The sequence below is a fragment of the Fusarium odoratissimum genome (genome assembly GCF_000260195.1).
Source record: "Fusarium odoratissimum NRRL 54006 unplaced genomic scaffold supercont1.36, whole genome shotgun sequence".
Lineage (NCBI taxonomy): Eukaryota > Fungi > Ascomycota > Sordariomycetes > Hypocreales > Nectriaceae > Fusarium > Fusarium odoratissimum.
The window spans coordinates 160,279-174,175 of NW_022158719.1; the positions used below are offsets into that span (position 1 = coordinate 160,279).

Here is a 13,897-nt window from a genome sequence, read left to right on the forward strand (position 1 = left end):
TGTGTGAGGATAGTATCTATTAGTCACAGTATCTCGGAATATATTCTTTCGAACCCTACACATTTAAGATCATGCGTTCCGTTAAGTGTAGCCCAAGACTTCATACGCAATCAAAGCGAAATACTTCAGGCCTTCCAAAGAGTATCTGACTCTCCGCGTTGCAGACTGTTTGAGCAATAGGAACACCGTCTTGTGCAAGACATTGAAGCTGTTTGCGTATCCAATCCTTCTGTCCTTGAGGTACTTCCGAGGCGCTGCGGGCGACATATAAGGGCCATACGAGAGAGAATTTTCCAGTTTGTACATTCCCGGCTCTTTTAACAGTAGAATATGAGGTCAGCAAAGAGTCTTCTTGCCTCCTGTGGTTGGTGACGAACTGGAGGTTCATCTTGCAGAGATCGTTGCCCAGAAGATAAGGCACAGTTGCGCATATATCATCCACTAATGCAGCCATTCTTTTTGCGATCTTACGGGTATCTAATGATGATGACAAAGCAGAGAAAGCGCGGAGTCGAATCGAAAGCAGTATAAGCTGCGAGACACGGTAGAAGTTCCATACGCGAGCCGTATAAAAGTGAGCATATCTGTGGACGCTTGGCGGAGCATATTCTGAGCGTGCATCACTATTGATATTCAGTGCAGTGACGTAGGACCAAGCATGTGGGAGACCTTTTGCCCAAGTGGAAAGTTGAAATTCCAACGCGTTAGCATTGTGGATTATTCTTTCTATCTCAGTCGTCCCGAGTTGCGCAAGACTGATGCTTTGGTGTTGAAGTCGTGGTATGCCAGCTGCTATTGAAAGCAGGCGGATCTCTGGGTCTTGACATGAAGAGTAATGCCCTTGAGTGAAGAGCTCATCGACAGGTTCGCAGATTTGCATCTGACTCATAACCTGCCAGCGTAAGTCTAGGGCTTCTAGTGCGAAGAAACCAAATGCTGTATCTTACCACGTTTTTCAAAATAAAGAAATAGATACTGCGTGAGAAGGGAGAGTCAAGATGATTTGCCCGAAGCTTCAAAAGAGCCAGAGCCCCATCCACATGAGCCCCCCATGCCGAAGGCATAGACGAATGGCCAGTCATCGTCTAAAACGAGTCAGTTCTGGACCCAGACATTAGTTAACAATAAAGATTCGGATGCTGACCTCATAGCCACAAAGGAGCAGAACACCATACAACGCCTGGTGATTTGAGCCTAGGTGCTCAGTCTGTATTGCTTCCTTCAGGGCTCGAACGGCTTTGAGGTATCGATTCAAGCCCAGCTGGGTAGCATGGGGTATGATTTCCGCAGAAGCGACAAGCGACACTGCCTCCAATGCCAAGTTCAAAGCCGAATCCTGCCTACATTCAGCATGGAGGCGCGGTAGCTGCTCCTGGAGGGAAAGCGTTGGATCATGGATCGATAGGTTCTCGACTGTAGAGTGATAAAAGTGACATATCGCGATCTCTTCCTTTGAGGGGAGCAATGGAGGATGTGGAGCCCCGTACTTCGTAGAAGATGTCTCCATAACCGACGAATCCGCATTCTTCAAACAATGGGTTTCTCGACCATGTTTCAATCTCTTACGCTGCCGGATCTTGTCTTTTGTCTTGGACGTTTCGTCTCGAAACAATAGGCTTGATTGATCTCGGTAACCAGAACAGATCTTGCCCAGATTCAGACAACGCGAACACTGTGGGTGCTTTTCGTCACACTTGGTGCTGTCAGTATCTACTTGATTAGAAGCTATAAATGTTACCTGCCTTTTTATGTGCTTTCCTATGTAAATCTTATAAATACTCATTGTTTGGACAGGGAATAATTAGCAGTAGTCAAACTTACCTGCAGTTTTCACACGCTTTGCTCGGTATACCGCAGTAACCCATTGTAGTGGCAAAATTAATGCTGGATCGCGAGAGCCAAATTTAGCAGATAGAAGAGGAGCTGGTGCCAAATTGGATTGGGAAGGTATGGGCCTCCTTTGGACTGGGAGACTGTAGCAATACTCAGAAAATAAAAAGGGGTAGTATCCACCCTTCATCTCATCTTATCTTATCTTATCCTCCCTTCTTATCTGTCAACCATGAGCTACGAAGGATACTACCCTGTATTCCTTTTTTATTTCACAATTCTTTAATACAGAAGAAAGTAAGTGGTCAATTTACAGGTAATAACTTGCTCAATACTAATTATAATCAATACATCAGAAAGCATAATCTTCTCACCATCAATGTGTCCTCGTCACCATCTTCCCATCCTTTTGACCATCGATACACCAATGCTTGTGATCTAGACCTTTTCTCCATTGACCTTGGCCTCAAGGTCTTCCTGATGCGATGTTTTTGTCGATGCGAATTTCCAAGCAGAAACACGCCGCTCAAATAGTTCATCCAATTCATGATACGTTCGACCCTTGGTTTCAGGAAACATTAAAATGCAGGGGATCAAGTAGACCAAGGTAATACCACCAAAGAAGAGGCCGATCTTTTGACCCCATCCAGCATTCTGATTCGACAGCATGAGAGGAACAGTATAGTTCTGGAACACGGTTAGAGAAGAACAAAGAATGAAGATTGCGTTGACATACGAATAAGATACCAGTGGCGTATTGAATTGTCACTGCTATTGATGTCGTCTTTGCACGCAGGCTTGGACTCGAGATCTCGACCAAACTGATCCAACCTTGAAAGAGTTAGTCATACGCCGGCTCAAAGACTAAATGTCAACATACCAATAGGAGCAAGTGTGTTTGCATACACAAAAGCCCAAAGAGAACACAAGGCGACCAAGGCCATTCCCGAAGCGCTGGTCTGCTTGATAAAACCCAACCCGCCAACAATGAGACAAATGGTAGCCATTGCTGCACCACCGCCGATAACGAGGGTTCTTCGACCGACCTTATCAACCGTGTAGAAAGAAATGATGATGCCCACTACAAGAACCATCTGCTTGACCATGTTGCCCAAAAATGGATCACTGACTCCAGCCAATTGGAAGAAGTACGTAGTGTAACCGAACATCAAGGGAACTCCAACAACGTTCTGGAAAGTGAAAGGAAGAGTTGAGATGACGGCTCTCTTCATGTTGATCTTGCTGGTGAAAAGAGCTTTCCAGTCTGAGCTTTCGTTGCCGGATTTGGCGGTTGCTGAGGACTCGTCCATCTCATACTGAATAACCGAGTACTCACGATCGATATCGTATCCTTCAACATTACCGACAAGTCGCTTCAGGGCCTTCTTGCCTTCATCGTGTCTCCCTTTTGATGCATACCAAGCTAAATTTCCACATGTCAGCCATTCGTCTCGTGGGGTCAAACGATCCGGGGACTTACAGGGTGTTTCAGGAAGATAAAACATGGGGAAAAGCCAAAGACCAGTAAAGACGAACTCTGAGTAGAAGATATGACGGAACGCCATTGGATTCGTTTCCTCGAGGACCTTCAGAGCAATGGCAAGGAAGACTTGACCCAACGCAAAAGCAAGGGAGAAGCTGCCCAAAAGAGCACCACGGAACTGAGGAAGAGCAACCTCTGACATGTAGACCATGACTGATGTTCCCATCATACCGCCTGCACAGCCAGCCACGAGCCTAGCAATGAGAAGAGTCCACCAGTTGGGCGCAATGACCTGGATTACAATAGACTGATAGTTGTCTGTTAGAATTATGCCGCTGTGGTTGAACTTGAACAAAGACCTACCAGAGTCAGAAAGAATGTCACTCCCCACATGTTGAATTTTCGACCGAATTTATCTGCAGTGACTGGAGCAATAGTCTGGATCAAAATGGAGGTGACAAAGTAGCAGGCCGCCCAGAGCGAGATATGTTGCGAGTTGAGAGCTGGTTTGCCGGTTTGTGGATCTTTGACGGTGGCAAAGTACTCGATGAAGCCTTCGTTGGCAATGATACTTCCGATAACCGAGTTGGCATATCCAGCATACCTGTTGACAAGTGAATCAGCACTCCTCATGTCACAGTTGGTGGTTCGGAGCTGGTACATACATTCCCGCCAAAGAGACACCTAGTCCGGTGATGTAGAGTCGCCAGAACTTCCTAACGCATTGAGCACGCGTCAAGCCCGCAAATGCAGAGGTTGGTGCTGCATCACTCGTTCCTTTCTTCTCGTCATGCTCATGCTCAGCCTGAACGATGTCGACATTCTCGAGGCTTTTCGCCATTGTTGATACTTCTCTCTTGGCGTTGTCTTTGAGGCAAAGGTGAATGGGAATCCACTGTCTTGAAGAGATGAAGTTAATGATCTGCAGAGGCACTCTTATTTATATCTACCAATGATCCAGATACCATCGGCGAGAATTCCGACCAACGTGATGCTTTACACATGATTTGCATCGACAATTCGCCTGTTGAAAGCCGCTCGTACCCCAGATCCCCACAGATTGGTAGCGAGAAACCGAGGAAGTGGTGTACTGCTACTGTCGCAATGCGGGGATTATGGGTCTAACCCCAGAGTAGAGTAGTAGTGCGGAATTGCAAGGCCACAAGCGTAGTATCAGGCCATCCATGACAGGTTTTTCCAATAGTTGCCGTAGTTCGGGGGTTTCATCGGCCGATGATTCCTCCTGCGCCGGCGAACTCAAAACATGGCCTTACCATGATTGGCATGTTACGGGCAGCATTGGCAAGGAGCGCCTTAGATTTTGACATCAGCTAGTCCTCGCCGACGGCTAACGGGCAAATATCGGGAAAAGCATGGAACATTAATGTTCTAGACTAAGGCTCAGCAGGGAAAATGGGATGATTGACGAGGTTTAAGCAGCGTCAGGAGGTCTGTAATGAATGGTCTGGATGTTCCATGTGTGGCCGCCACCGGACAGCTGTCCGCAGAATGTTGATTGAATGGTTGTGATGCAATAGACAAGGTGTTTGGAGTTGGACCTTATGAAGAAGCCTGTCTTGTGAAGATCATGTCAATATCTACGTAACCTGTTATCATGCTTGGAGAACTGGCATAGCATACTTTGGGACCTGCTTCATACATAATAGCAGAATGGTATTTGAACCGTATTTTAGATTCAATACTTCTATATACATAAATGTGCTGTTACGTTATGAGATAGTTAATTGTTAGCCATCATCTCGGTCCATCTCTTCCTCAACACCTGCACAGCACTCTTTGGTCTCCGATCCCGCGTAAATACACCTTTCTTGTTGCCATCAACCCTGAAAATGAAGCTAGATGGGGTCTGGAAATCCGCAAAATTCCAGACTTGCTCTCCGACTACACTCTCCACCCTATCAAATACTCGATGGGACATTTCCAGGACGCGACTCTGATATTCCTCACTCCAAGGTATATCTCCAACCGTATGCAGTCCAGCGAGAGTATCAGCACCATACTCCGTCATGATGATTGGCTTGTTGTATTTACCCTCCCAGCTTCGCAAACATTCCTCCAGACCTTGCTCTGCTTCTTCGAGGTCGCCAGTATTGAGATACCAGCCGTAGTACCTGTTGAGGCATATCACATCAAATAGATCAGCAACTAGATCAGTGTGAATGTTGGCCTGGTTCTCGTTGGCGAAGCAAATAGGGCGCGTCGGATCCAATTCGCGATTCAGTTTGACTAAAGGCTCCATATACTCCCTGACACCAGGTTCACTGGCTGCAGGTTCATTTGCAATCGTCCACATGACAACACTGGGGTGATTCTTATCGCGAGCGATGAGCTCACGTATGGCTTGAGCGTGGGCGGCGCGTGTTTCGTCGTTCATCGTCTCTGGTGAGAAGGTTGGTATCGGCTTATGCCCAAAGAGCCCAGCAACAATGGTGAGGTTGAGGCCAACTGCAGCTGTCTCATTGATGACAACAATTCCATGACGGTCCGCGTACTCGAGAACCTCTTCTGCGTATGGGTAATGGGAAGTTCGGAAAGAGTTGGCTCCCATCCACTCCATCAGTTGGAAGTCGTGGATCATGTAGGCTGGGTCATGACCTTTCCCTCGGATTGGTGTATCTTCATGTTTACCAAATCCTGTAAAGTAGAATGGCTTTCCATTGATGAGAAACTTGTTTCCTGAGACCTCGACTGTCCTTATTCCCACCGGTAGGTCGTAAGTATCTACTACCGTGCTCCCAGAGAATAGTTCCACACGAAGTTGGTAGAGATACGCAGCTCCTGGTTGCCAAAGGTGAACCGATTCAACGATCAAGGAATCATTCATTTCAGAAGAGTGACTGACTGGATATTCATCTTCGTCCAAGAGTGCCACCTTGATTGAGCGCTGGTCCAGAGGGATACTTGTAACAATATCGAAGTCCACAATACCAGTAGTCCCCTCCACTTTGGTGACAACTTTGATGTCCTTGACAGAGATGCCGGGCACAGTGTACAGCCATACAGATCTCGCAAGCCCCGCATAGTTGAAGAAGTCATGCTGATAATGTTGCTTTCGCTTGCCATTCTTGAGTGTCTCAATCCTTCCTGGTGGAATTGTATGCCAGTCAAGTTCATTGTTGACCGCCACAGTAAGGCGGACTTGCTTGCCAGGCTGGACAATGTCCGAGACGTCCACCTCGAATGGAGTGTAGCCCCCAATATGTTCAGCTACGAATTGATCGTCGACGTACACACGCCCTCGATGCGTGGCAGCATCAAAGCGCAGAAAGTAACGCTGTTGAGACCAGCTAAGTGGGATGGTGAAGCGCCTCTGATAGTAGACCCAACCAACATGATTGCGAATATCTGAGTCAATGAAAATGTCGTTGTAGCTGGCGGGGACAGGCACTTGGAGCTTTGGCGGTATGTTCCGTTCCCAAGCTCTTTCATCGTCAATGTCGACTGATTGAGAGAGGGCAAAGTTCCAGACACCATCCAGTGAGACAAGCTCTCGAGAAGCGTTAGCCTGAGGTTTGAGCATAGTGACGGTTTGTGTTGGAACAAGAGGTGATGCGGCTGGACTGTCGCGATGAGTCTAGACTACGCCAAATATTGAAAGAGACAACATGCTGCCAACAAAACCTTGAGACAGGACCTTTTTCTACCAATTACGGACAAAGTCCTTCGGAGTAAACAGCCGTCACTCGCACAGGTATCCGACAAAATGTCTTCAAATATCCTGTGGAACTGCAGACCGGCAATTTCATCTCTGAACCAGGTCATCAATATCCCTGATTGGAGAGTCCATGGCAGCAATAGTGTCGCATGAGTGTTACCCTGGAGAGCTGGGTGTATCCTCGGTTGAAGCATCGGCCGATGATTATGCGAGACCCGTGCCCAATGTGTTCTAGCGCAGGGGAATGCTCCCCTGTCACAACCCTCGTGACAGCATTCCACTTTGGCCACCACCAATCATCATCGCCAACGGCGAGCTACCGAATCGGTTTGCAGGGCAATACAGCTGGCAAATGAATCGCAGCAAACTCAAGTGGGGAACAAACAACATCGACGCCATCCACTCAGATTTGAGCCAAGCCAGCTAGCCAGCCATGTTAGCGGCAAGTTCGCCGACGGTAAAAATGATTCGACCTCGTTCCAACTTTCACGACACTTCCGGACACGATGGATTTGTCGCACGATGACTCCCCCGAAGCCGAGCTCCCATCTTGCAGTGGCTGCCGGAAACGGAAACTCAAGTGTTCCAGGCAGAGACCAGCTTGTTCCAATTGTGAGCGATTGGGTGAGTGAACAGCCAGGACCAGCATCGAAGTTCCTCTTGTTCACATCATGCAGGCGCACCTTGTGTTTACGAAAACCGTCGGACGAAGCCAGGCTTGAAAGGCGGCGCTGTCGAGAGTCTCAATCAGCGATTAGGTATGAACTAAGTCAAGTCCAGCGCTCCAGCAAGACGCATGCTCATTGAGAACGACAGCAAAGGTCGAGAAAGCATTGTTCGGCTCAGCACTTGAGGAGGGCACACGAGACTCTGAAGGCACAAATTGCCATCTCTCGGCCGATAGAACAAGTAGTAGCAGCTCAGCGCCTCTGGAAGCAATCCTTTCTACGCTCGCTGGTGAGTTACAAAAGCTGAATAAAAACATTGAGCCGACTCGCAAAAGACAATATGAATATGACCCATACAGAAAGGTCCACGCATTATTCAAGAGACAAAGGCGAGATATTGCCCAAGAGCAACACCAATCCAGTAATGGAGATATTACCCATCAACGAACTCGCCAAGCCTCGGTTTGCAGGATCGACATTGTCCAGGACCATTTGGACAAACTACTTGAGGCACACTTTGATAATATCCAGCCATGGATCCCAATGGTAATCATGAGAGGGTTTCATGAAAGTATTCAGAGAGATACTGAGCAACAGATGACGATTGTGCTCGAGGCAATGATGATAGCCTCTCTGCGCTATGTCGAGATCAATGACAAACCACTGGATGACACTTTTATCAGTAGCGAGACGTCAAGACTGCGAACGAGTGTGATGATGGGTGCGATGGAGGGTCTAAGGACAGAGAACTTGCAAGCACTCATTATGATTGCATTTACGGAGGTGAGTCACATTCCCTGACTTTAATAGCACTTCCACTAAAGATTCAGATCGGAAATGGCAACTTGGAAAAAGCCTGGCCCATTGTTGGGACTCTGACAAGAACAGTCGAATACACGGGACTATCCGTTGAATCTGAAGTGCATGAACGCAAGAGAGGACTATTATCAGATAGCTCATCGCTACCGGAGCCACGAGACTGGCTGGAGGAAGAGGAACGAAGACGGATTTTCTGGAACATCTTCATCCTTGATAGAATCTCATCTATCATCAAGGGGTAAGGTCTCTTCGCTCTCTTATCAGTGACATGCCTGACAAATCCTAGGTGGAATCCAGGCATTAATTCAGGGGATGTTCGTCGAAGACTGCCTATATGCGGCGGAAGTTGGTTCCATAACGAGCCAGCTGTCACACCCTACTTTGGGAATTGGGACCAACCTGCAGCACATGACAGTCACGGTACGAGTCCTTGTTACTCTGTAGGAAGCATTGCTGGTGGTGCAGAGCGACCAGCGAGTACTTATAGCATTCGAACCGGCGACAAGGCAACTGGTGATATATCCAAGATTGGCGCTTTAGCTTATTACATCCAGTCGATCGATTCACTTTGCCAGATATCGAAGACCTTCCTGCAGCCTACTGTGGACTTCACCAATAGACAGGAGGTTTCTCTTTGGTTGACCAAGTTCAAAGAACTCGATCTCCGTTTAGTACAGTAAGTGTTGTTCTTTCAGTCGCGCTTTTTACTGACAATGATAGTTGGAAGATGTACTTGCCCCAACAATGGAAAGACTCGGGCGTATCGCGTAAGATAATGCCTGGCATAATGGACCCCAGCATGACACTAGCCAATGCGACGCACAACACGTCTGTCATCCTCCTCCACGAGCGTATTGCATACCCGGACTCTGAACTTCTGGGCTTGAATATACCCAGTCAGTTCAGCGCTCAGAATTGCCTCAGTGCCGCAATTGAGACAGCGAATATCACGACCAAGTACCTCGGAGGATCCCCATCAGCTCGTCCTGTGCCACCACAAATGGGAATATGCGCTTTCGTCAGTGCCAGAACTCTGCTAGGTAAGAATCTTGACACTTGTATGGCCATCTCTGATGCAGTTTTGCAGTTCACTCTCAATACTACACTACTCCTTTGTCAAAGGAATTCCAGAACCTGATGGATAACTTGACAGATATGTCTAATCGATGGGCTGGGCTTGAACAGGCAGATCAAACAAACAAAGCTCCCAACTTCTTTGACCAACTATTCCACAGCCTGCAAAGTCAACACCAACATTCCCAGAGAGCAGCTACAGGCCAAAGAATACCAGGCTCGGTCTCAGCACTTGAAGTTGAAGGTCCTGTCTTCAGTTCGAGGCTCAACACTTCCGGAGCCGCCCGAAACAGTCACGCCCCCACCAACACAAATATGCCACCGACCGTCAATGACTTGACACCCGGAGCGCATTATCCAGATCAACTAAGCAACGACCAGTGGCATGTCGACTCGCAATCCCCAACTACAATCTCAAGGGATGACTTGTTCACAATATCTCAAACTTTGATGAACAATGACTTTCTTGAGCTGGATCGTATTATCAGCTTTGAGGATATGATGGCCGTTGGGAGTATGTCACAGTATTATGGCACCAATAGCTAGAGAGTGAGGATAATGAGTTTTATTCGCCTTATGCTATAGCAATAGGTCAGGCATTGTGGTATAAGATCTAAGTTGTGAGCCAGATGTGTTTTTTACAGTTGAGACTTATGGCTAAGAGCTGTTGAACCGATTATTAATTTAATTCTTCTTAATTAATTTATCTTATTTTCTAATATCCTATTACTCTACTTTTAAAACCCCTTCTAGTTATATAATTAATATCTTCCTTAGCTAAGGCTTATTTAGGCTAAATTACTTATAGAATTATATAATTAGACTTAATTTTATAATCTTACTAATTTAATATACCCCCTTAGAGTAAAAACCTTTTAATATTTTAATATTTTAAAGTCTTATTTTAAAATCCTCTTTTAAATATATTAGAAGTTATTTAAAATTAATCTTATTATATTTAATTATTCTAAGTATTATTTAACTATATTTATCCTTAACTTATATTTCTCCTATTATATTATTTTATAACCTAATCTAATTTATTACTAACCTATTAAGCTAGCCTTAGTCTACTAATATTTATAATTTTTCTTTAAATACTAAAACCTTCTTTTTTTAATTTACCTTTTCCCCCCTTTATTCCCTCTCCTTTACCTTATAATAGCCCTTAATTTCTATAATATAATATTTATATTATTAATTTAATTAATTAAATTATATACTTTAATTTTATAAATTATACCTAATATAAACTATTACTGCTACTTAATATAATTTTATTAATAAAGGCCTATTATTACCTTAATATATCTTAACCTTATTTTAAGTAATTAACTAGGTTTTTTAATACCTTTATTTAGCTTATAATATATTTAATAATAAATATATTTTATATAATATTATAAAGCTATATTTAGTAATTAAAGATTATAAGATTAACTTATTATATTAATTATAATTTATTACTATATATAATAGTTAGGTTTCTAAACAGGTAAACTAGTCCGTACTAGGTTTATGTTTGCAGATAACATAGGGTATAATACTAAGTGATGCAAAGTGTTATATCTCTTAATGATTAAGTAATATATATTAGGCTTATTAATATAAAGATATTTTATTAATAGCTAGTAAGCTAAGTCCTATAAAAGTGCTAATAAATATATTCTATATATTAATAATAGTTATATAGGAGTAATATAATATAAGGTTATTATTAGTCCTGGTTGTTACGATCCTAGCGGTTACGTCACGTGTACCCCACATTTTTCACCAATTACGCATGATTATTATAGACTAAAAGATTCCATTCGTGACTGCTAAGATCTAGTCACGACAGTTACTTTGAAAACACCAGTGATTCTCGGAATCATATAGTGACTGCGTAGGTTACTCTATAACCACCTTAAGTATATAGATCATATTTATTATACTTCTATAGAACTTACCTTACTAGCTATTAATAAAACTTCTTTATATTAATTAAGCCTAATATACATTAAATCTACTATTAAGAGATATAACACTTCGATAAGCTTAGTATTATGCCCTATGCTATCTGCTAATAATAAACTTAGCATAGCTTAATTTATCTACAGTTAGAAACCAACTGTTATATATTAATAGCTCTTATTTAGACTATACTGCATAATACTAAGTAATATAAATATAATAGCTGCCTATATTAACCCTGCATAGTAATATGCTATACCTTATGCTACTTTAGCACCTATTAATAATAATCAGGATATAGATAATAATTCTGAGAGTAGTACTAACTCTAATATTACCTAGCTCTGTTAGCAGATAATTAATATAATAACTAAAATAAATAACCTTAGATAAGCCTTAGCTAAAGCCGCTATGCTTTAGGTATAGCAGGCTGCTAATTACTAAAATGTAATTTAGGAAATATATTAACTTACTGCTACTGCAGTAAATAGGAAAGAATTAGGGGAAATTCTTAAACCTAATGCACCTGAATTATTTAATAGAAACCCTGCTAGACTAGCTACCTTCCTTACTTAATGCTAAGCCTATATAAGTTACTTTCTAAACTAGTTTATTAATAATAGTAATAGGGTTATATATGCATTAAGACGTCTTAAAGGTAATACTGCCTAATAGTTTTAACCCATATTAGAAGTAATTACTACTATGCTAAAAGATAAACTACTACCTAGAACTTTTTAAATTTATAATAATTATATTAAATTTAAGAAAGCTATATAATAAGCATTTAGGTTAGTTAATAAAAAAAGCTAAGCAGAAAGAAAGATTAAAGTACTTTAATAAACTAAATCTGTATTAGAGTATAAAACTAAATTTCTCTAACTAGCCACTAAGCTAGGATAAGACCAGGAACCCCTTATATTACTCTTTTTTAATAGACTTAAAGAAATAGTTTAAGCAGAACTCTATAAGGAAGTTAGACTAAGGATACTAATTAACTATATTAGCAGAGCCATTAAGGTTAATAATATATAATTCTAATAGAGAATCCGCTATAACTAAAATAACCAAGGATACCAGGGAAATAAGCCATACTATAACGCCAACCAGGGAAAGAAATAAAATAATAATACTTCTTATAGCACTAACTCTAGACTAATAACCATCAGAATAACCAAGAAAGATAAATCCAAAATTACTTACTAAAACTGCAGTAAGAAAGGATATTATAATTTAAAATATAAGAACCCCATTAAGACTAATTAGAAGTATAGACTAGTCTTAGAAAATAAGAAGATTAGTATAGTTAAGAAATACAAAGAACCCTAAATGGTAATTAGAACCATTAATATAACCTGCAAAGATAGTTATAATATAACTAAACTAATAAAATATATTAGGAACTTTAACCTATCTCTTAATATTTAAGATCTATTCTTTAGCAAGGAAGAAGCCCTTAAGAGATACTACCTATATCTAGAACTAGAATAATAACCTATCTTAGGATACCTAGCTCTTATAGCAATAACCTATATGTAAAGCAAAAGCGAAAAATAAGCTAAGAAAAGAGCATATAATGCAAAAAGACGAGAAGATCCTGAATTTAAAAGAAAAGAAAGCAAATAATAAAAATAATAAAGACTAAAGGCAAAATAAGATACAGAAGTCAAACTTAAATAAGTACTAGTACCTAAACCAGAAATATAATACACCATCGAAGGAAAATCCATTTTTATAGTCAAAAAGGGAAAAGAAATTAACCCTAACCTAGATAATAAACTAAGTACTATAAGAAATAACCAAAGATCCTACTCAGCAGTAGACGAAATCCCTGTTAAAGTTACCCCGAAATAACCAAACCAATACACCAATGATCTAAACTATCTAGAATCTTGCCAAGTCTAGAGAGAATTTAATTCTAGATATATTAGATATAAGGAAAATAAAATAGTTTAGAATGCAGAAATTATACCCTAATATAATAAACATAAAGTCTATTTCTAGAATAATAAACATTAGAAATATACAGAACTTGCAAAAAAATATGCAATTACGGAATAAGATAATAATATCTATATCTAAGCATATATAAAGGAAGCAGTAGAAGACTCTATAACACCTAAAGAATGCATTTAGATTAAAAAAGATCTAAGGAGATACCCAAATTACCTAAACTATTAGCAGATATTATAGATATTATATATATAATACTACTGCCTATAATACTAGTAAGATAAAATAGCAAATAATTACTTCTTAGTATAAATTAATAAGCATTAAAAATAAAAACCTTATATAATTATTAATACTATTAGATATTAAGTTATAAAGAGATATAAAGGATCTTAAGTAGTAAAACTAAAAGCTTATATTAAAATATAAGAATAAGCTCTA

General features: G+C 41.4%; 4 protein-coding genes across 4 annotated transcripts; 1 reads left to right on the plus strand and 3 right to left on the minus strand.

Moving 5' to 3' along the window:
• Nucleotides 1-100: 100 nt before the first annotated feature.
• Nucleotides 101-1,924, minus strand: FOIG_13828 (uncharacterized protein; the record flags this gene model as incomplete). Its single annotated transcript, XM_031215001.1, has 5 exons — nucleotides 1,822-1,924; nucleotides 1,743-1,758; nucleotides 1,145-1,693; nucleotides 948-1,085; nucleotides 101-892 (listed from the first exon to the last, which is right to left on the minus strand). Exons 1-5 carry the CDS (start codon nucleotides 1,863-1,865, stop codon nucleotides 101-103), a joined length of 1,539 nt encoding a protein of 512 aa, XP_031055272.1. The 5' UTR covers nucleotides 1,866-1,924.
• Nucleotides 1,925-2,084: 160 nt separating this feature from the next.
• Nucleotides 2,085-4,357, minus strand: FOIG_13829 (uncharacterized protein). The gene is made up of 6 exons (XM_031215002.1): nucleotides 3,979-4,357; nucleotides 3,677-3,917; nucleotides 3,311-3,620; nucleotides 2,711-3,253; nucleotides 2,567-2,661; nucleotides 2,085-2,517 (listed from the first exon to the last, which is right to left on the minus strand). The coding sequence occupies exons 1-6, from the start codon at nucleotides 4,152-4,154 to the stop codon at nucleotides 2,269-2,271; spliced, it is 1,614 nt and encodes a 537-aa protein (XP_031055273.1). The 5' UTR covers nucleotides 4,155-4,357; the 3' UTR covers nucleotides 2,085-2,268.
• Nucleotides 4,358-5,054: 697 nt separating this feature from the next.
• FOIG_13830 (beta-glucuronidase) lies at nucleotides 5,055-6,854 on the minus strand (the record flags this gene model as incomplete). Its single annotated transcript, XM_031215003.1, has 1 exon — nucleotides 5,055-6,854. The coding sequence occupies one exon, from the start codon at nucleotides 6,852-6,854 to the stop codon at nucleotides 5,055-5,057; it is 1,800 nt and encodes a 599-aa protein (XP_031055274.1).
• Nucleotides 6,855-7,495: 641 nt separating this feature from the next.
• FOIG_13831 (uncharacterized protein) lies at nucleotides 7,496-10,096 on the plus strand (the record flags this gene model as incomplete). The annotated part of the gene is made up of 7 exons (XM_031215004.1): nucleotides 7,496-7,613; nucleotides 7,667-7,747; nucleotides 7,806-8,440; nucleotides 8,488-8,714; nucleotides 8,763-9,152; nucleotides 9,197-9,516; nucleotides 9,564-10,096. 7 exons carry the CDS (start codon nucleotides 7,496-7,498, stop codon nucleotides 10,094-10,096), a joined length of 2,304 nt encoding a protein of 767 aa, XP_031055275.1.
• Between the last annotated feature and the right edge of the window lie 3,801 nt (nucleotides 10,097-13,897).